This window comes from Rhea pennata, chromosome 8 (genome assembly GCF_028389875.1).
Source record: "Rhea pennata isolate bPtePen1 chromosome 8, bPtePen1.pri, whole genome shotgun sequence".
Taxonomy (NCBI): domain Eukaryota; kingdom Metazoa; phylum Chordata; class Aves; order Rheiformes; family Rheidae; genus Rhea; species Rhea pennata.
Window position 1 is genome coordinate 6,830,968 of NC_084670.1, and position 23,208 is coordinate 6,854,175.

The following is a 23,208-nucleotide window of genomic DNA, read 5'->3' on the forward strand; positions in this document are numbered from 1 at the left end:
GAATTACACGTGTGCACCTGCATATACCGAAGAAGCGGTGGTCTGCCGTTCGAGCGTTTCGTCAGGAATATTGGCATCCCGTGGAATGCAAAAAGGAGAAATAGCAGTTAGCACACACGTTCTGCGGACTTACACGTTTCATTTCCCGCCTCTAGAGGTGTTGCAAGAGTCAAAGTTGGAGCTGAGTCGCTGGAGTCAGCGGGGCTATTTGTAATGAAGTGAAGGCAGAGCTGGCAGGGGGGAGTCTTTTCTTCTCGGCCACAGGTCTGCGCGCCGCTATTCTTGTGCAATGGCCTGAACACATTTAATTAAAATGCCACCTAAGCTGCCAGACTTAAAAGGTGCCTGTTCCATCCTCAGAAAAAGCAAACCGATAGGGGGTTTTTGTGTGTGTACGAGAGATGAAACGTTCAATCTGAGATAAGAAACACAATTATTCTAATAGCAGCAGAGCCACTTCAAAACTTCTTTCCATTCGCACATACAAGTGCACTTGAGAATGAGGACATCTTATAAATCCTCGTCCACTGAATCCTCCTTTTTTGTTGGCCTTAAGTTCTTCATATCTCCTTGGTCCCTTCTAGCAGGAATTCAGTTGCTGATGCCTTTAACACCCCAGCAGAGTTGTCGCCTTTGCAGTGAAAAGCAGCCGCGTCGTTCGGCGCGAGCTCTCGCGTCTTGGTGCAGCCGCCTCCGTGCAGCGCTGTGGCCGGCCCCAGCACGGGGCCGCGGGGAGCGCGACGCCGCGCTCGCTTTCCCCTCGCTTTCCCCTCACTGTGAATTTCTTTTTCTTTTTTTTTTTTTTTTTTTTTTTTAGAAGTCCCGGATGCTGGTTTGTATGGCTGGTCCTTCAATACAACGGAGAGGAACGTACTGTAATAGTAAATACAAGGTGAAATACAAACGTCGCCGCTCGCCCCCTCGGGCATGGCCGCTCGTCCAGCACATTGCTGGAGGCGGTTGGCAGGCAAGCAAGGCAAAGTGCCACTCGGAAAATTTTCTGATCGTCCAGATTTTTCAGAGTACCCCAAGCTTTCATATAGTATATGTAAAAAATGCAAAAATAACACCCTGCAATAATAGATTTAATTAAATTAATCTATGAGGAAAAATTAAAGCAGGCTTTGGTAGAGGTAGTTCAGTCAGTTGCAGGATTTTATTTTTCAAAAAGAAAAAGCACATCTAAGTTCTAGTAGGGCTTTTCATTATTTTAATCAATGCCTTCTTCCTGGCTCGCACAATATGTTCATTTATAAGAAACAGAAATGCTGTGGAAGATCACAATAGTAGAATCCTTTTTTTCTTTTCTTTTCTTTTTTTTTTTTTTTTTTTTTTTTTGCATAATTCAAGTCCCATAATTACCTAACTGCTTATCTGATGAGAAACTCTGAGAAGCAGTTCCTGATCCATTATATTCAAGCCAGACAAGCAAACTAAGCTGTGTTAGAGGGACTAAAGAAATCCTGTCAATCTTAAAATCACACTTTTAAATCCTGTTTGCACTTAACTTTTCTTGCTGCCAGCCCCTCCTATATCCAGTAGCCACCGAGCACTTTGCAGACCTTAGTTAAAGCGGGTGTTGTTCTCAGCCCCAAGGAGCGAGCGAGGCGCTTCGGGAAGACAGGTCAGAGCAGGGTCCCGGGGCGGTGTTCCCCGGTGGGCGTGCGGCGCCGCCGCCGCGCTCGCAGCGGGGCGTTCCTGCAGCCCGTGGGGCCGCGCTGGCCTGCGCGGGTTTCTCCAGCGCTGTTTAGTGCCTCGGTGCAGCTGGGCGTGGGTCGGCTGAGCGGGTTTCGTGTTCGAGCTGACACGAGTGAAGCAGGAAGACTAAGGAGAGAGGAAGAGCAGAAGGAGCAGAATAAAGATCGTAATACTGCGGTCAGAGGATTCCTCTGCTAGGGCCAAGCGTGGCTTGATTATCGTGTTTATATACATAGATACCTACCTGATTCTATTAAGATTATTACAGATTTGGCAAAAGCAGCCATTGAGGGTGGATTTGAGGAAGAGAAGGAGCACGAGCAATAGGCACAGAGAGGCTGCTGTGCGCAGAGCGAGAGCGAAGCCGCGGCACGAGGGCGAAAGGAGGCGGCGGGAGAAACGCGAGTCCGGCGGCAGAGCACGGCCGCTGCTGCTGGGCAGACCGCGGTGGTGGCGGCGGCAGAGGAAGGTGCCGGTTAGATGCCTCCAGGCCCTTGCGTGAGGTCGCTCGGGAGAGCTGCTGAGACCTGGGGCTGGCACTGAGGAAACCTGGGTTTGGTTTGTGGCTCTGCCGGTGCCTCGCGGTGGGACGGTGGCTAGGTGAAGTGGTTTCTGAGTGTCACCGTCTGCAAAATAGTGGCCCAGGCTGCTCGCACGGGGGCCACTACGTTGTCCTAGATGGTTGGGGTCAGTCTGTAGACAACGTTCCTCCTTGGTAGATGCTAGCTAATAACAGAGCTATGAATTGTGGCTGGATTTTACTATGTGGTTAAAAGCTCTTAGCTTTGGTACCCTTCTTGACCTAATTTCTTGCCAGTGTATTTATTAACTGAATAAAAGTTAAGGATATGGGGAATTTTTATGTTTAAGTTGTTCTTTTATAATCCTTTATTTAAATTTTCTTCGTATCTCTTTAATGAAGTATTTTCGTAAATTACTATTTTAAAAGTAGTGGTGGAAAGGAGTAAAGCCTTGGCTTTCGGAAGTGCATAGCAAATGTCTTTAAGCGCTCTGGATCAAGGCTTTTGAAAAAGATTTCTGATTTCTAAATGCACCTTTTTGGCTGCTAAATGTAGGCAGGTTCTTCTGAGCTGAACGTCCTAAACTGGCAGCTTCTGGGCAGCAGTTTCTTTTGCAGACTTTGGTTCTGTAGTGCTGGTGGGGAGGGGGGCATCTGGCCGTGTCATCTTTTCCATATGTGCTCTCAGATTTTGCATCTTGTTGATGTGCTTTGAACTACTCCTAGTTCCTTCCTATGAGCCAGTAATTTTGGTTGTGAAGTTTTAAGGAGAAATGATTGAGCAGTATTATGCATCAGGATTATGAGGGAAAAGCAGAATTTTGTTCATTCTTTCTATCCTTTCTTTCATTTCCAGATTATGCAGGTTTAAAGAGTACACTTTGTTTTATTTGAAATACAGAAATATCATTTTAAAGAATATCTGCAATGAAAAAAAAAAGTAACAGAGCTAAACTGTATTTGGTAGTCTCGGACCAGTGGTGGCCTTAATTTGGGGCACAGTTCTGAGTCCCAGTATGCAAGGTTCTCTGTTTTATCTGGTAGTAGCCACTATACTGTGGTTGTGCTTGCATGCAGGCTTATATACATATATATATATATATATACACACATATATATACATATATATGTTTGTGTGTCTCAGCTCTGCATTACAATTTCCTTCCACAGAATAATGCATGAGGAGTTTTTCTGTTGCTACTTTGCTTTCTTTATGAGATGAGAGCCTGTGATATTTTCGTAATGTGGTATAAAATATGCATCATTATTTTTAAAGGTTGGCTTCAGGAGACAGTCTGGGATGTGACTCCATTTAGCAACATGACTCAAAGTGCTTTTCTCTTTGCCCATATTTAAGGAGCTATGAGGAGTTAGTTATGGAGATCTCTAAACACCAGGGAGACAGCCACTGTACAAACATTGCGAAGGGAGATGGCTAGAAGCTAGAGAATGATGCTTAGCAAAGGCCAATTTAAACTAAATCTGAAAAAAACAGTCCTTGCGTTGCTGTAAATGTATTAAATGGAGGACAAAATTGTGTAAAAGAAGGAAAAGATAAAAAGCCGGGATTCGTGTCCTTGAGAAAGGTATGTTCAGTGATCATGCAACACCAGGAACTTCGTGTTTCTTGGAACAGTCTTTGCTTTTTCATAGACTGGCAACAGTTCTACATATTCTTCCCCTTCACTTGGATTTTATCATTTAGCTCCTCTGTTCCTGGCTTGGAAGAAATATTTTTTCCACAGGAGTGTAAAACAGCTTCCCCTGGAAGCTGTTGTGTAACACATGTCCCAGAAGAAGTGAATTTATCCCTATCTGCTCATCAAATATTATGAGAACTGGAGCTGCCGCGTCTGCCTTTCAAGATGCGTTTTAACTCCTGCTGAGCCAAAAGAAAAATTCTGGTAGTTCATACCTGCAAATGTGCTGATTGACTGTCTCTGGACTGCAGTTGCTCACCCTCTTCCCCCAAGCCCAAAGATCCTTAGAGCCTGTGAGCTAAGGTCAAAACCCACCTGAAGGATGGAGAGATCGGAGGGCTTTGGGGGTGAGAAGGGATGAGTGGTGGCATGCAGTCCTTGCATGCGGTGGTTGGGTGCACAGCGGTGAAGCTGTGGATGACCGGTGCCAACACGCGATATACAGGCACACAAATCTGTCTTTTAAAAGCCGTCAGCTGGGCCTGCAGGCTCTGTGCCCTGGGTAGTGCATGTGCGGCGTTAGGTAAGACGGGGTGGTGACGTGGGCCTGGGCACCGGAGAGACTAGACGGACCGAGTCACTGCTCCGTGAACTGGAAGTCAACAGGAGCACGTCCTGCCCGTCCCCGGGCGCGCTCGCCTGACTCGCGTGGGCTGTTGTATGTACCCTGGTTCAGAGAGAACAGGCACTACTGCAAGGGTGTGCAGGGCGGGGGGGCTTGGGGCTGGTGTTACGCTTCTGCCTGGCCTCGCGCTGTTACCGCGTGGACGTAATTCTGGTTTAAGGAAGCGGATGTAGTCAAGTCGCGCATTTAAACGTCTCTCTCGTGTGGCAGCCTCTTCTTCTGGCGGAGTATTCTACTCAGGTGTTTTCACTGAACATACAGGAACTTAATTCTCTTTGAGAGCTCTTATATTCTTATTTTTTTTGTTTGGACAGTGCATTAAGAGGGCAAAGAGAGATCCTTGTTTATCATATAAACCTTGTTTCCATAGGAAAACAGCATAAAAAATATTGAAGGTTTAATTAGTCTAGTTTCGAGAGAGAAAATACAGATATTGAATAAAGAGAGACATCTGTGTGATTTATTACCAGTACGTTAAGGATTGTAAGGAATTCTTAAAGTGTATGAAAAACAAATCCATTTCTGACAATGGTATAATGTGGTATCAAACAAAGAGTAAAACAGTAAGCATACAGTAATGGAAAACAGAAATGCTTAGACTTGTTCTAATTTCTGCTTGGGAGGAGGAAGATGCATTTGCGCATTTAGCAACTTCCCTGCTACTAAACAGCAGCTATTAGAGTTGCCTGGTTTTAAATCAGCAGTGCTGACAAACTCACTGAAAGGTGTTAAGACACAGCCAGTGAGTTTGCTGATTTGTTTTTTTAATTTTATTTTTAACAGATTTTGGAACATTCATGAGAGTTTCTGAGAATTAATAAAAAACTGGTATTTTCCTGGTAATTTAAAATGTTAAAAGGAGCACTGTACAGCACCTGCTGTAATAGGTCTGCGGTCCATGACTTGAGTTCCTGGTTGCTACAACAACACACAGCTCCGAGAACAGCGTGTGCTGATCAGGCTGGTTTTAGTTTTGGATGAAGCCATGGAAAGGCTGATAAGGGAACACATCCATCAAGAATAAAAGAAGAAATCTGTATCACCATATTGTTAGGAAAGACAGGAGTTGTCTCAGTTGCCGCTGTTTCTTGGTTGAATCACCACCTTGTTAAAAAGATAGTATGTGTTTTTCGTGACATGCGATTTGACTTAACCGTGAAGGCTGTATAAAGAATATATGACAGAGAGGTGGTAGAAAGGAGATCAAATGATACTGTGCCAGGTCCTCCATCAGCCAGAGCCCGCAGGTGGAACTGCCTAGATCTTTTCCTTGTAGTTAGCACCTGAAGATGTCCAAAAATGCCGTAAGGCCCAAGAGCAGCTTGAATTAGAATAAAAATTAGTGTTATTAACTAGAATAAAAGTAACTGCTCTGTCAGAATAGAAATTTTAAAAAGTGTTTATATACAACTCTTTTCATACCCGTTCAGGGCGATTCCTGCATCCAGGCTTAGTTTTGGGCAAGTGTCTGTCTGATGTCTTCAAATACCTTTTTGAGCTGCAGCTAACTGTGTAGAGGCGCCTGTGTACCCCTAAAAGGTTTGTTTTTCCAGCAGGGTGCGAGCTGGCTGTGCCTGCTCTTGCTCTTCTCCCTAGCCTTCCCCGGTTCGCTGCCACGCTCCTGCTGGCCTAGCTCTTGCCCGTGCCCATACTCTGAACACTTCCTTCTCCTAAAAGGGCTCACTTGCTCTGAAAGGATTCCTCTCCTTTTTAAAAGGTGAAACCTCAACTGCTAATTTTAAATCTCTTAAGAAATGTGATGTTCAAATTAAGGACAGGCAGAACAGATGCTGTCCATCACAAGGGTCAAGAAAGCCTCCTGCTGCTCTGGGATTCTTGGAGATCTTTCCTCAGGAAAGCAGAAGAGAATGGTGAATGGGGAAAGCTCTGAGAGGGGCCATGGCACGTGGAGGAGAGATGCCACTGATGTGGGTTTGCCACGGAATATTAGCGTGCTGCATGGCAGGGGGATTGACAGCACAGTTCCCACAGAGCTGATTATTCTTCATTGAACAGCAGTTATCTAATATAGAAGAATACCTCTGTACATATTTAATCTGCACAATGCATCCCCAAAGATAAAAGGACACGATGTTTTGGATAGAAGAGGGGGCTTTCTGGGGCTGGCAGACCTGCTCGAGGTAGGCACCTTGCCTTCAGGATTCAGCCCACTGGGAAGCTGGCAGACAAGTTGTGGTTGAAGACGGCTTCCGCTGAACAAGCTCCGGCGCGTGTCCTCTTGATCAAAAGGAGAAGTGCGGCTTGGATTCTTTAAAGCAGCTCATTATAGTTTATATTTAGAAGTGGGAAGAATATATTATTAATTATAAGGAAGCTCAAAAGCAGGGAAGCTGTTTAATGTCCTTGATGAATCGAAGAGTAGTTGTACTGATGGAAAGTTATGCAATTAACGGTATATTCATTAGGAGTTCATTAGATATCAAACTGTCCTTATCTTTAGGATGGTATTAGAATATCTGACAGTTTGCTAGTTACTGCTTAAATGATAAGAGCAAGAGACAGGAACTGCCATGGGAAAACGTAGGTAGTATAGTATTGGTTATCTATATATTATTTTACAATCTCAATTTTTGGTCTAAGTACTCTTCTGCTACCTCAGTTTAAGTCAGTGGGTTTTGCTGGAAATTGGTGGAAGTGGAAGTCAGCACCACACAGTTCTTGGCTTATGTGGCTGCTGAGTGGGCACGGGCAGTGCACAGCCACTTACTGCAAGGGTCATTAGAACTTTTTTCGTACCATTTGTTCCCACCAGCCTTATTTTCCAAGTTAACTGGCTGCCAGCTTCCTTCCAGCATCCTTCTGAGCAGCGCTGACTTTGATTTCTTCAGTACTTTCAAATTCACAGTCTGCGTATTGACCCTGGGAAACAGAGCCACCCTTGCAGAGACATTTCTCTTTTTAGTCCAAAGAGATGCAGAAATTTTAGCTAGAAGGATAATCTTGGCAATACAGGGATGTAACTGTCTTCACATATTTATCTCATGGGATGAAAAGCTGAGAGTTTGCACTTTGCCTAAAACCACAGAAGGGACCAAAAGCCAGCAGCAAGACCAGAAACCAGTTGTCTTGGCTCCTGGTCCTGTGCGCAGCCCCTTGTCTGAGAAGGTGACTAGTGACCAAGGTGCCGTGGCTGGAGGCTTGTCCTAAACTGCGTTACAGCCAGTAAAAAGGAAAGGAGTTATTTCTAGAAACCAACTTTTACCAGTTCAGAGTCATAGTGCTGCAGAGTTGAAAGAAGGCTAGAAAACAGCCTGTCAATGGTATCTGTAAAATAAGAATAATGAAGCGTATTTCGTTCAGTAAAGTGTGAATGAGCCTCTTGTCCAGTAATCTGTGCGAAAATTCTGCTCCAGGATGCTTTTGAACTGCTGGGGGACAAATCACCAGGGGGAATAGGACTGAGTTACTATGTACTGTACTGCAAAGTATTTTATCACCAAACCTTTAGCAAAGGAGGTTGATGTTAATAAAGCTGCAGTGTTGCCCTGGGTGCGGCGGCGAAGGGCGGGAGGATTCAGTGGCTCCGCGGGGACTGCGCTGGGGTTTGCCGGGATGGGGCAGCACCCAGCCCTTCTGCCTCCAGCTTGCCTGGGGGCCCAGACAGAGCAAAACCCGTTGTACAGTGATTCTCCTCTTAAAAATCACAGTGGGAGTAATAGCCTTATGCAGCTTAATGCGAGTAAAAGGAGCGGTCGGCAAGGGTATCTGCTGCTTGGTTTCTGCATCTAATACTGGCCTCCAGGATGCAGGCTGGGGTGGACCGGTGGCTGGACCCGTTTTGGAAGCTGTCAGCGTGGTCTGTGGCCAGTTCACTTCAAGTTGGTAGCAAAATTCCTTGGGCCAGGATTTTCCCTCTATGCTTGAATGTTCTTTGTGATAAGCCCCGAGTAAAGCATGGATTTGTGTTACCCGGAGAGAAGACACGCAGAGGCCAAAGCTGGCAGCAGCGGGAAGAGCAGCAGCCAGCCTCAGGCTTCGGTTTGTGAAAGCTGCCTTATGGTCCCCGTGAGCCAAGAGGGCGCTCGTAATGCTTGAACTGGCCACTGTCGGTCATTACAGGGCTGTATTAGTATCCTCTCTGGCTTAATTGGAGTAGACATGTCTAAAGACCAGATGGCTGCGGTGTCAGGAAAGTTGTGAAACTGTCTGTAGCATTTGAAGGTGGCAAGCGGTCCGTGGTATCTTGCGTGGCTACACATGGTATAATGTTGCTTTACTCAGGTGAGGTGGAGTAACTGCATTAACCTTGGCTGTTTTAGACCTTTTCTGTCTTTTTCTGCTGTGCACCTTCCTCTGCCCCCATAAAGGGTCTTGCCCCTTGTGCTCAGCTCTGCAGCAGGTTCAACACCCCCTAGCCCTGTCGAGACGTGGGTAAGTGGTGGTGGGAGTTCTGCATGTTACCGCTGTCCAGAGCCTGCATAAAACGACAGTAAAGATTGCAATCCGTGGGTTGTGTTACGTCTCGGTTGGGTTTATTAGAGAGATTCGTGCATCTCTAACCAAACCAGTGCTTGGGGACATCGTCCTGTTGGCAGTGAGATGCTGGGCTGAGTGAACTGGCTGGTGCGCAGAGGCCGAGGCAGCCCGAGGATGGCCCGTGTTGAGGAATTGCGCAGCCTCTGTGCTGGGGCTTTGCGCGTCCCCAGGGAGGGTTTTGCTTGTATGAATTGCTCAGGCATAAAAGCTGCTGAAGGGTTCTCGGGGAACGGCTGATACGTTGACTTCCCATGTGCATAATAGCAGATAATAAAATGTGGTCTCTCTGGGAGGAGAGAGGCCTTATTATATCACGTAGCTCTTTTTATACTTAAATATCGCTTATGATGTCTTAGAGACTGGTCTCCTGTCTGCTCACTCAGACTTGCCAGTGGGGGAATGCCACTGTGTATTGTATGGGCACTGCTAAAAACCCTATCGTTTCACAGGAGTTAGATAATTTAAAACAACAACAACTGGGCCTGTTGTGCAGCACAGATAAAGAATGGAAGTGCCATCAAAATAAAAATTAAGCCTTGCAGAGCTATGAAATTAATTAGGTGAGACATGCTCAGATGATTGTAGCAAGTGAACATTTGCTATGTTGCGGAAATACTGAAGCAGCTATAGCCCTGCTGGTGTGACTGAGGGGAAGGAAATGCTCTTCTCATCCCAGGTTGATGATTTTGTTTTTAGAGGGAGTGAATAAGACATAGCAACCATGAATCTGAGATAAACGATGTGCTAGCAGCCCCAGAGTACTAGTCCTCTGTCCTGCACGTTGCCTTCAGCTGTGCCAATATCCCCTGCTTCTGGGAAAGGTTTGGGAACCAACCAACCCCGAAGATGTCGGGATAGCTCTGACCTTTGGTAAAGGATCCTTGCTCGCCCATAGAGATGATTGACTGAAGCTTGGTTATGTGTCACTCTAAAGCCTGATGCCTTTTTTCCCCTCCCTGCCCCATATAGAATCAGTGAGGTTGGCAGGGACCTCTGGAGATCATCTAGTCCAAACCCCCTGCTCAGCAGGCTCACCTAGAGCATGGTAGACAGGGTTGCATCCAGGTGGGCCTTAAAGATCTCCAGAGAAGGAGATATATATATGTACATATATAGAAATATCCTAGCTCTTTACACTGTGTTCAAATACAGTTTAGATAACAGATCTGTTGGTGCTACCCGTGAGAATCACTTTCTTCACTGAGGTTGGCTGTAATACCTGCCTGTCTGAAACACCTTTCCCACAAAAGCCTTTCCTGTACCTTGCTTTAAATCTGTACAGGGAGTCTGTATTTCAATAATTAGGCTTAATCCTGGGGTTTTGCATTCCTGATTATGTCACTGTGATCTCAGAGGTGCTAACTGCAAACGTGGTAGCCTGTTCGAGAGCAAGGAACGTACCCCCCGTTCCGGGCACGCGGAAACCTTTGCACACTTAGCCGATTTTATCCCTCCGGTCTCCGGGTGGAAAGGGAGCTGGGTGATAGTTGCCGGCTCCTAACCCGTGCTGTTGGCTAGAAGCCTTTCTTACAAGCACGCAAGAATGCGCTTCGTACAGGCTGTACTACTCAGTGCCGCAGAGTTAAGTCTGTGTAAATCCTTTTCCATTCCCTTGGGAACCTCTGAACATGAGTCACTATCAAACAAATCATGCTGCAGAATTGAGCTTTTTATGAGGCATTTGAACTGTTAATCATGTTAATGATCTTAGGATTTCTTGACCTTTTTAGTTATGTTTTCTTAGTAGCTTTCCCAATTCGTCTTTTGGATCATTTCTTATAATTTATGTTCAAAGTTTAAATGTAATAGCCATTAATTATCTTTTTTCTGCTGAAAGGATGGGTTTTGCTACTGCTTTGCCTTTGCGTGCTCCCACAAAGGTTTATTGCACGTAAGCGCATACTTACGTGCTCCAGAGCGTAGAGTGAGGTAGGAGCAGTCTGAGTTCCCTGGGAACTCAGGATCCTGGGAATCGGTGGTGCCTGGGTCGGCCTCCCTGGCCCAGCCTGCCGGCAGCAGGGTCTGTTAGGGTGTTGATTTGGTCTCGTTGCAAGTCTCCCGATGCCGTGGCCATAATTCACGTAAGTCCCTAATTGTGGCGTTCGTTTTGGCCTGGACCGCTTTCAGCTGGAAACGTAAAGTCTCCTCTATTTTCTTAGTGGTTTCAAGCGTATGCGCAGTATAAACACGGTGAGCAAACCGAGTACTGCTGGTGACAGAGTTGCAGGGACTTCAGTAGAAGGTACCAGTGTGTGCAGAGCCTGCCCTCGCGCACACATGCTCGTGGTGCGTGGCTTGACACAGCGTGAGGGGAGGCTGCCTGCAGCGTCCTGATCTTTGCGGAAATAATCCTCTGTCTGCCGTAGCCAGGAACGGGCTCGTGGGGTTGCTTGTGCGTTATGAGGACACAGATGCGGCCGCAGGCAGCCAGCTGAGCCGGGGGCTTGGGGACGTTGCTGCGCAGTCATGGCAGGCCAGGCGCATCAGTGCGAGACAAACCCTTGGGCCGCATCCGTCGGGGTGCTGCTCCCCCATGCAAGCACTTCTCACTGTAAACGAGGAGTTTGCCTGATACAATTTGTTTCGGGTTCCCTTGGCACTGGGAGGATAAGGGAGATTAGCTGGATATAACCAGGGGGTTGCATAGGGCTCTTCAGCAGAAGATCTGGTAGCACCTTGCAGAGTTCAGTGAAGGGAGCTAAAGCAGCAGCAACCTGCTGTGAGCTACGGAGTGACCCTGTGGGCAGGCGGGGTGGAAGCCAGTGTCACTCGTGTCCTGGGGCACCACCATCAGTTGGTGGCAAATGTAGCCTAGAATACACAGGCATGTCTCTTCTGTAACAGACTTATGACTGAAATATGGTTTTGAATCATAAGTCTCACAAACTCGGGAACTTGGAGTCCTGAATTTCCATAAACGATCTCCCCCTTTGGTGCCCTGCACCCTCCTGAGCAGGGGCTCAGTTGCCAGCTGTGCTCGTCCCAGTGGAGGCACAAAGGTGCACGTAGGCACCTGTGAACTGGTATGGCTCTGGGATAGCAACGGCCAGCTATGACGGAAGATTTGAGGGCAGTGGCTGAGGAGAGGGCCTTATTAAAAACCAAGCATCCCTTTAAAACCAAAAAACATTCCTAAACCCTCTCTGAGGGGGAGAGGGAGGCTTTTCAAAGTCCATTAAGAAAGTCGCATAGGAAGTTTTGCAGGATAAAGTTATTGACATGTCAGAAGTGAATAAAACCATTCTGGTATGGTATTTTCTCTGTTGCAAGAATTCAGTTATCAATTTGGTTTTCCTTCCTAAAGAACCTGGGAAAAAGGAGGGGAGGGTGGTTGGGAGGAGGTGGGGGGGATATTTTCAAGAGGCAGAGGAAACCGCTCAGACCTGCGAGATGATGTGTTTCCACAGAGGCCATTCTTTGCCTGGGTGCAGCCTGCTGGCGAACCCTTGTGTGGGTTTCCCACCAGCAGAAGTTGCTTAATTGCATTTTGTGTATGCTCGTGGGATACCTGTTTGGTGAGAACCTGACAAATGGTCTTCTGAAAGTAAATCAATTCTGTTTTCTTGGGCTTTCTTGAATATACATGATGTCCGGAGCCTGAAAAGCACAGCAGTGGCACAAGAGGAAGCAAACAGTGGGGCGCCAGTTAGGCTCTATGGCTCTGTGAAAGACTTCATAGCCTCCTGTAAAGAAAAAGAAGAATGTGCCATTGGCGGTAGTGAGTAAATGGAACCTTCTTGTCTTCTTTGCTCTTGTCTCCTTATAAATAAACCATTATTGTCCATCCTTGGCATTTGCAGTTCATTGTGATAAATTGGTCTTGATGTGTCTGACATTTCAACTGAGTTGTTTAATGGTGTTTTTTTCTGAAAAGGCAGACCTTGCTATAGCTTGTGCTGGTCCAGAATGCATCCAGGGTACGAGCTCTCACTGTCACGTACGGCCCTGACCCTTTCCTTTTTGAGTGGGTGAAGAGGAAGGGAGAAAGTAAACATTTTGGTCACGTAAGTCCCGAAGGCCTGGGTTTGTGTAAGCAGTGTGTAGAAACATCAGCCTGGGTTGAGCTCGCTACAAGCCGGTTTCGTGGTACGGGCAACCACATTGAGCCCACTCGTGCTACCCCAGCATCTCCAGGGTGGTCAAGGGGGAGGAAGCGTGCTGAAATAATCGGAAAGATTTTCATCAAAACCTTGCTCTAAGTCTTATACAAGATCCTGCTGTTATCTGCTGGTGCTCCTCCAGCTCACGGCCTCCATGCAACGGTCACTTGGGTGCAGAAACCAGTGGGACGTGAAGAGCTGGTAAACCGCGGCCAACAGCAGCTTCCGTTGCTGCCTCCCTGCGACTCCAGGCTTTGATTTACATTTTTTTAAGCATCTGTAATTGCTCCATCAGCGAGATGATTAACACGGAGATTGCTTGCCCTCAGTAGGAACCTTCTGTCTCTACCTCACCAAGCCTTTCATCTTCCCAAAGCTATTAAACATCTGCCCACAGCAGCCAAACAAAAGTAATGCCCACACTTGAATTGTGAGCAATAAATTACCTTTTTGCTGGTTGGTGATCACGCCAGGTTATGACAGCATTATATAATTATGTGTCACCTTCTGCAAAATCGGGTGTGTGGAACGTATTCCCACGTGTCTTGACCCGCTTTGTTCTCCAGGGAGAGTTACCGTGAGCATGAAGAAGCAGGTTTGACTTGGCATCGCAGGGGAATTTCTCTCCATCGAAATAGTCTGAACAAGAAGAACTAGAACACTTTTTGGGGATGTGGACCAGCAACCTGATTAAGAAGTCTCTCCTTGATTTTTAATTTTAGTTTCCAATTTTTGTCAGTGTGCCGGTCAGGTGCAAACTTTGCCCTTGAATGCACCGCACAAATGCGGCCAGGAGGAAAATGCTCAAAGCACAAAAACGTGGCGAATCATTGGGAGTAAGAAATTTTAGAGAGGAAAGAGATTTTTCTTACATTTCTGAGCATTAACTTTGGTGGTGGTAAAAACCAAAACCCCCAAGCAGGAGAGGAGCAAACCTCAACACAGGCCCAGCTGGGGCCGAGTGGGACAAGGGGGGCTCTGCGGCGGCACGGCTGCTCACATCGCAAAGTCCCCCCAGGGCTCCTGGAGCACCAGAGCCAGGCGACGTCGCCCCTTCGCACTGTATTTGCAGGGAAAAAAGCCTAATCTTCAGTTCAGCAGTCCAGGGAGGCTGTGCCCTGCTGTGGTGGCCGGCGTCAGCTCCCACGTGCCTTCCTACTGTTGGGTGACTTTTATTCCTGCTAATAATAATATTTAAAAAGGCTATGTAGAATGCTTTTTTCCCCTCCATAGATTATGCAGCATTCATAAATATTATTTAGGCAAGCCACAAGCAAATTTCAGCAAAGGTGCTGTCTTGCCCCAGGGTTATAAAACTTCATTACATATGTTATTAACTGTCCATCTGTGGCAGGAGCTAATTTTTCTTGATGCATTGCTTACCCACAGCTTCTGGTAACAAAGCTCTATATAGAGATTCCAGGTGGGGCGAAGCCAGGGAAATCTGGGATTAGCTGACACATCTTCCTGAGCAGCTGATTGATGCTTCGGGGCTGTAAGAGGCCCCTCGAAGGCCTTGGGGTGCGGGTGGGAAGGGAGAGGTGCTGTTTCTATCCTCCCTTGCTCAGCACCTGGGAAGCTGGCTGGAGGTGCATAAAAATCTTTGCAATGCAAAAGGTATTTTTAATTCAGAATTTAGGTTCTTGCCTTTTCAGTGAGCCTGCAGCCATATATAACATTACCATCATTAGCACCAACGGAAAAATCTGTTTGCAACCAATGCTTATTTTTTGCAGAAGGAGTAATTGCTGTTTTTAATAAGCAAATCTACCCAATTGGATAATGATTCCAGAGAATATATTGTTTAAACTGTGCAACATTTTACATTCAAAAGAATATATTGTTTAAACTGTGGAACATTATGCATTCAAGCAACCTTGTCACAATAAATGTAGATATGTTGCTCTTCCGACTAGTATGAATAGCAAGTATCTTATTGCAGGAAAAAGAAAGGAATTTTAGCAATGCAAAATAGTTATACAGAGAGATTAAGCTTCACAGCTTGTTTGGTTCCAGATAAATTTGGCAGTTTTTTTTTCGTAGCTGCATTCTTGCATGTACGAGGACTTTTGCTTAAATCACAGTCACCTCTAGTCTAGGTTTGTGTAGCATATGTGAGTTCCTGCTTATGCTTTCCATTTATTTTCTCAGGTTTACTGACCATAATCTGCCTAGAGCATGAAGTTTAGAAATTGCCCTACAAGACCAAACACACAAAATAAATTCTGATGCTAAAATCAGGCAACTTATTTTTCTGACATATTTGCAGGTCGTATTTGCAGAGCAGTTTGTCCAGTGTTACCTGCAGCGGTGCAGGGCTAGTGTGGGGCAGGGGGGAGGTGGGAATAGGCAAGGAGACCACCGGAGCACTAGGGAACGTGAGCAGCAGCTCAGAGCCACCGAGGTGGCCACAGGTGAGAACCTGCCTGCGAGGCAGTGGTGGCCAGGAGAAGTCGTGCACCCATGAGTTCTGTTCTGCTTTGCTTTTTTTAAGTTTTAAAAGGCATTAAAAATTTTGAAATTTTAAAGTTAAGTTTCTGGGATTTTGTTGAAAGAAACTTTTTTCTGAACTTAAAAGCATTGTGATTTCTCTTGGGGACCCTCAAACAAGAGAAGACTTAAGCAGTCGTACCTCAAAACTGTGGCTGACTTGGGGTCTCACTGCAATATGTGGGCAGATTGAGCAGTGCAAAATTAAAATAACTTTAAACATGCAAATTATGTTAGCAACATCTAGATTTATGTTAATCTTTTTATTTATTTATTTTACTCTTCTAGCCAAGCAAGTATGTCCAGCTGAAAAAATTAGCTGTGGAGATTTGAGCAACAAATGTATCCCGTCGTCCTGGAGATGTGATGGGCAGAAGGACTGTGAGAGCGGTATTGATGAGGCTGGTTGCACTCCTGGTGAGTGAGAGTAATGCTTTAATACATATGCAACGTCTCCATTGAGGACTGTAAAAGTCCTAAAGTGACTTTTACAAATTGCATGTAAAGGGATGGCTTTTCCTGCCAACAAAATTCATTCACTCCACATTTGCAATGCTAAGTAGTGAATTTTAGTAAAAGAGAGGAAAAAAAAGACTTCTCCAGTTGGAGCTGGCTGAAGAATATAAAGTGAACTGTATGGAGAACTGAGTGGTCTTTTACCTCTGTAGTAGACTGTAGGTAGTCAGTTTGAAACACGAGTGTCAGCATTAGTACCCAGATAACTTTATAAGAGCTTAAGTAACGAAGTTCAGACCCTTGTCTGTGACAGCCCAGTAGTTTAGTGTCACCTCCCTCCTCCAGCAGAGTATAGTCCTAGGGGCTAAAGTTAGCCTCCATGGAGACGTAATAAATAGGCCTGGGCGTTTCTTTATAAATAATTTGTTGACTTGACTGGCCAGCGAGACAATGATACGCTATTTACTGTAACGGTCTTAAATTATGTCCCTAAATGGCCGTTGCCTTTTATTAGGCCTTTCTCTGCTGAATAAGAGAGTTCTCTAATAGTGTTTTCCCTCTGAAAACTCCAACTCTGTGCAATCAAGTCATTTCTCAAACTGTCTCTGTGGATGAGACTAAAACATATTTAGTTCTTTATACTTCTTATTGTCAAGTATTTTCTTTTCAGTGAGTGCTTGACTCATTTCTGTGGCTCCTTTTTGTATCCCAACTGATTTTCCAATTTTCTCTTTATACAGACCAGCAGAACTTAGGGAGTATCAGTCTTACTAGGACGGGCAGAAGTAAAATAACCTTTCTAATCCGGTTTTCATATATTTTTGTTTGTCTTTATTAAATTATTCTTGTGAAAGGATCCTGGGCTCTTAAGAAGCTGTCTCTTGCTCTGTGTGACTCTCATGGCAGATGAAATCAGCAGTTTTCTTTTTACTTCTAGATTATTAGTGATATTGTTGAATAATAACATGGAAACTTGGTGATGTTTCCTCATTTGGTAATTGGAATTTGAGCTCTGATGCCTGCCTAGTTCTTAATCAACATTATATCTGCTTTACTGAAGTTGTGTAATGAAAATGGTTTCATGAGAAAGTTTTGTGGTTCTGAGTAAAACACCGTGGATACATTTATTTCTGTGCAGTCAGTTTTCTCACAGAAAATATCATCTTGCCAAATATTTTACTGTCTGAGGAACCTGTTCCAGTGTTTAGTCACTCGTTTTAAAGCATTTTTCCCTGTCTCCAGTTGAAATTTTCCCTATTGCAAACTCATGCCCATTGACTTCTTGTCCTTCTGCTTTGCACTTCTCAGAAGTACTGGGTCTAATTTGCTTAACTACACATGAGACACATTTTCCAAAGCATCTCCTTTCCATATTTGAAATGACTTACAAGTCAAAAGTGTTGGTTGGAGGTTGCTGCAGGTGTGCTGAGCTCTCTGCTTGCTCTGGGCAGCTCCCACAGGAGGGCTTTGTAGCAATGCAAGGGCACAGGGTGCTGTGCGGTTGCTCCTGGTTCACGTGGGCATACACAGTTCCTAAGCAATACGTTATTAAAATGCAGTAACTTGGTTATGTTCTTACGCCGCAGGTCCTATGTCCCTTGAGCTAATCAAGTTATTTTGGAAGTTTTCAAGCATTTCATTTGTTATCTGTATGGAAGTCCTAATGTTCTCTCTGTAGTGTTCATATTTTTTCCATTGAATAGGAAGCACTTTTGTATTAAAGGCAAGTTCAGAAAAGAATTTTAATTGCTAGTGAAAAAACAATTCTTTTTGCAATATGAGTTAGTGAAGTTAAAGCAAATTTGACATAGGTAGCTGCCTCCACTAATTCAGTGCCTCTGCTTATGTAAATAGTTGTTTTCTCATAGAGTCTGTTACTTATAAAAAAAAAATCTAAAATTGCTTGCTTTGAACCTTTTTTTCCCCAAGGCTCTGAGGTAGCCCCAAAAATGAATTGAAATCATGTTCCGAATGCAATGTGATTTCAGTATAATGATGCTATTAATGGGTTTAAAACAGCTGAGTGTTTCCCTTTTGGATGTTTCAGTGTCTCTTGTGTTGCTTATCTTCCACTTCTTTAGAGCACATGAAGGTTTTTAAAATGGAAATTTAATCTAAGGACAAATTATCATCTGCTGATGCTTGTTGGGAAGCTCTTGTGAAGTGGATTAGAGGTTTTCATTTAGTTCCTGAGATCGGATGCTGTTCACAAACAGGCTGCCCGCTCGGTGCGTGTCGTTTGGCAGTGGCTGCTGAGGGTCACTGCTCTGTCCAAGCCTGGGCTGGGAAGTCCTCTGGCTGGGACTGGGCGGAAAGACACCGATGGGCACGATCTCAGCTTCCACTATGGTGGGGATTGGGGAGGGGGGTGCAGGTAGGTGCAAACATCAGAGGCTTTTTTTGTCTTTGATGTCTGTCAACTCAGCACCTTTCAACCGCATTAAATTCTCTTGGAGAAGGGAACGGAGGAGACGCTGCTGAATGGTGGCAGTGGGAGCTTTTTCAGTAAGCTTGGTTGTTGAATTGAGGCGTTTTCCTCATGGATATAGACAAATGTTTAAACTCTGAGAGCTCACGGAGGATTGATAGCTATCCTGGCTTTTATCCAAATCTGATAAACTCCACTAAGCTGCTCCACTGATACTCTGTTACCATTCTTATTTCTTCACTATTTAGATCCCTTCATCCCTTTTCTCTCATCTCAGCAGCTGATTCAAAAAAAAAAAAAAAATGTTCCTAGGTTCAAACCTCTTCTTTTTACATTCGCTTTTCAGTTCTCATTTTAACTGTAGTTCACAACTGCAGCCCCTTGGAGCAGAGCACCTTTCATAGCAAAGGCTGCACCACTCACGTAGCCAGCAAACATGTCTAAGTAATACATCTCTCTGGATGAAGGTTTGGAAGGGATTTTAGTTGTGCTCAGGGTAATTTGCATGTTGAGCGCTTACACACGCAATAAACAAGCGGAAGATGGCTTGAAGATACTGCAAGTAAAGGCATCCAGGAGAAAAACCCCAAACCCTTTCTAAATCTGTGTTAATAAAACTATTACTTCGAGCTAATGTGATACTCTAAAGGCATTTTAATGACAGTTATTCCTATTTCTTGATAGGAATAACTGTCTCTTAGTGTTATAATCCTTCAAAAGAACTTATGCTAAATATGGAGTTTATAAACATCGCTTCAGCCTGCATTTCTGCATTTGATAATGGACTGGCTGTGCTGCGGCTGTGCAAACCACCTATGCTTATGTCAAAGTGTTCACAGCCCAAGTTAAGGGAGGATGCTACAGCATGAAGGGGCATGATAGGAAAACAAGGAATATGATATCAATGTCATTCAAAAAAATGTAAGAATAGGGCAAGTGGATGGTCTATGCTCCTGTATACATATGGCCCCCAACAACTTGTTTTTCATTTGCTGCTCTAGGTTTAATAACGTCTGATGGATTTTTTTTTCCTCTGAATTGTCTAATTGCTCTTTGAATCAATGTGAAATGTATCCAGTATAATCACTGCAGGCATTGGCAAGGTCAGCCAGAAGGGCGAAAGCTGCTGTTCAGAAATTTTGTGTTCTTAAGTTTTGTATCAGCAACATCCTTGGTACATTATCCTGCACCTCTCCTTTGTTTCTGGTCATGTTGGAGACTTGCTGGTTGTCTAGATGGGCACCCTGTGTGATCTGCAATAAGGTTCATCCCACCAGTGTGTGGGGTGTCTTCCCTTCATCGAGGGAGAGGATTTGCGGTCTTGCATGATCTCTTTGTGCATCTCACTTTAGACGAAGGGTTCAGCTGTTCTGAACGTTATTATCTTAGTGCAGGTAGGCTGAAAAGAAACATATTATCCCAAACGATGCCTAAGTCACATATCTCCTTCAAGCGCCTCATCTCCTCCTGTCCAGCCCTATAAAGAACCTTCAGTGTAAAAAAGCGAACGTGTATTAATCGGAAATGTCCTGTTTGCCATGTTTGGAGTGAGAAACAGTTTGTTAAATTAAATCCATTAAAATAAAAACTTCCTCAGAGATGTGAAAGATGCCTGTGCTGGGATGCTAGGCCTGACCTGGTACCAGTATTAGGAAAGCAGTTATTCTCGTAAGGAGTCTGGCCACTTGCCCCATCATACCACTTGGAAGTCATTATAAATGTATGGTAATTTTTTTTTCCCCCATAACAAAAGATTTTGCGAAAAAGAAGCAAAAAACGATGAGATTTTTGCTCTGTGGGAAAATTTCCCAAGGAAGCTGTGGAAGCCCTTGTGCTGTGAATTTTTCAGCCTGCCGTGATGAAGCACCAGTGATTAGGGATCCAGATTTGTGCCTGCACACAGGCTGTAATTGCACCAGGGATTAATTGCAGATATTAGTCCTTGCATATAGGTAGCTAAGTACCTGTCTGCCTAAATAATTTGCTTCTAGCAAGTTGAGCAGTAGCTTTAAGCCCACTGCTACCATTCAGGGCACAATTTTTGAAGGTTCAGATAATCTGTCTGCTTGACGTAAAAGAGTATTAAAAAAAATTTGGTTCTTTGGAGCAGAAGTAGTCCATGTCTTTACTTAGTGTGTTGTGGTCATTAAGTCAGGTTTGTGTCTCTAAAACAGACTATCAACAATTAATAATGTAAGAGGCAGTCCTGAGCTTGCTGGTCTGGAGGAACGGGCTTCCTTTTTCTCATTTCTCTCGTTCAGGTTTCCTGCTCCTCGTGTACCTAACCTTTCTCACAGTAGATTGGACCTGCTTAGTCTCTGAGACTAGAGAGAGCAAAATAACTGTGAGAGACTAAAGCATCGCAACTGAGGGTACTGCGGAGGCTGTTAAACCTCCATGCAGGGAGCTGCAGACCGATGTTTCCTCAGCTGCTCGGAAGAGCAGAGGGTGTTTCCGGATGGCTTGAGAAAAGAAGCGCTACCACCCTTTAACGGCAGAAAGGTGTGTTGCATCCCCTTAGCCCGCACCGCCGCTGTTCCTCATGGCAGGGCTCCGCAGGATCGCTAGGAGAGAGAGCAAGGCTCTGGCCCCATCTCTTCTGGTTGTGTTACTAGTCCCCATCTGGACCAGTTTTGCACCCCGTGTGGGAACCGTGTCTTGCAGATGAGGAGCCAGAAGTGTACAAGTTTTCCTCTTTGGACAGTCAGATATGATGAAACGGTATATTTATTAGTAAGTTGATAGAGTAACAGGATGTTTCCCATCAGTGATTTACTCCATTTAACCCCAGTACAGAGACAGAGCTGTCCAAGGAGGCCTGTGCTGCTAACGGACGTGCTTACACTCGTCTCGGCACGTTGTCCAAGGGCGAGAGCCAGGAATTCCTGCAGATAACGCCCTTGTTGCTGAGCGCATCTTCTGCTGTGCCTGCAGAGAGGTGCAGTAGTGTCATGCGTGGCAGCAAGGTCACCTCCATTTGTTCTTGGGCGGTTTTTTGCCTTTTTCTCCCTCCTCTGTGTGTTTTGTATTTCCTCTCCTCAGACAAAGCTTTACATTCTCAAAAGGTATTTGTGTAAACATATGCAGCATTTTTATGAAATCCATAAATACTCTGTCCTTATGTGGCACTGAGCTGTTTGCACTTGCACCCTGTTCTCTTAACCTGAGCACGCTTCGGTGACTCCGAGCCGCGCGGCTCCCACAGCTTTACCTCCACCTGCTCGTGTACTTGCATCTCTCACCTCTTCGTGCTGAGTACCCTGCAGGGCCAGCTTGCTTTGCTCTCTTGACTCCTGTTCCCACTAAGCTTTACACAAGTTAAAGATTTGTATATATGGATACAGGTTTAGCACAGTATTTGAATACACTGGCTACTCTTTCAAATATTTCAAGTACAGATAGACAAGGTTGCTTTGCAAGCAGTAGCTATGGCTGTGACCACTGAAAATGAGATTGGAACTTAATTTTCATGCACTAACCCTCATTCCTATAAATGTTCTTTACTTCTTCCCCAGCTTTCCTGCACGCTGACAGGTTGCTGTTCGCTTGCCTGAAAGTCAGGGGAAAGAATGTCATCGACTCAAGTGAGTTTTGGACTCTGGTCTTTGAGCTTTTCAGTTCTGGTCTTGTATCTCAGAGTTACTTTGTGCAATATGCTAGATTAGAAGGGAGTTAACTAGGTAACGTTCCTTAAATCAATAGGAGAAGTAACAGAAAGCACAGGCTTGCTCAGCCATAAGCCCCGTGTCCTTGCCATAGTAGCTCACAGCCTTCAGGTTGCCATAGTATAGATCATTTATAGTATCCTCGGAGCAGGAATTTGTCACTATTTTTTGGCAAATCTCCAGGTGCACGTGTGAGTCTGTGTAAAAACCAGCAGTGCTCCCAGGTGAAGGGTTCCTTTTCTGGTAGGTCTAGAGCAGAAAGCTTTCAGAGCCAGCTCTTTCCAGTGTGCTCCTGATCCTCAACAGCCCTCATGGTACCTGAGAGTCATTGGCACAAGGGACGACTTAAAGCAGACTTAAAGCCGGTCTGATCCTGGCCGGCAGATCCACGTGGTGATGAGGCAGCTGACGTGGGGGAATTACAAAGCCGGTTTAAGGCCACCTTCCCTGCACTCCTCCTCCACCTGCACTCACGCAAGTGGAAAATCTGACCTTTTTATTGACAGTTAAATAGTTCTATCACGTTTTTAATCATTGTCCAGTAGCAGTGAGGAACATCCTGTCATCTCAGCATCGTTTTCTTCCGGATGCAGAAGGGGATACCTGTGGCGATTTGCCCGTACCAGTTCTGCTCCTGCCAAGTCTCTGCAGAATGGACCGAGAGCTTTTTGCTTGGTGCTAACGTAGCACTAGCTTCATCTGCCTTTGCAGCCTGATTAATACATGCTCTTTCATCAGAGCAATGCAGTCTGCTCTTTGCCTTCATTAGCTGGCTAGGTGCACAGTGGCGTGCCGTCCCTCAGTCAGTTCAGAGGGAAATCACACACAAAGGATGGGATTTTGCCATGTATTTCCCCTGAGGAACCCAGCCAATTTTAATAGGGTTAAAGCCCATAGTATTGCATTTGTGGAAATAGAGGGAATATTCAATCCAATATTGTCATTCATGATTATTTCAGCACATGATGAAAAGAAACATGGCTAGCCTCAAATTCCTGTTGCTTTAAAGAAAATAGCTATGACTTGAGT

At 45.1% G+C, this 23,208-nt stretch overlaps 1 protein-coding gene across 1 annotated transcript in view; it reads left to right on the top strand.

Annotated features, from left to right (window-relative positions):
* Positions 1 to 23,208, top strand: part of LRP8 (LDL receptor related protein 8) — a 169,426-nt gene that overhangs the window by 116,336 nt on the left and 29,882 nt on the right. The window contains exon 4 of the mRNA XM_062581114.1: positions 15,919 to 16,047. Coding sequence (XP_062437098.1) covers positions 15,919 to 16,047 — 129 coding nt within the window. The remainder of the gene's footprint in view (positions 1 to 15,918; positions 16,048 to 23,208) is intronic.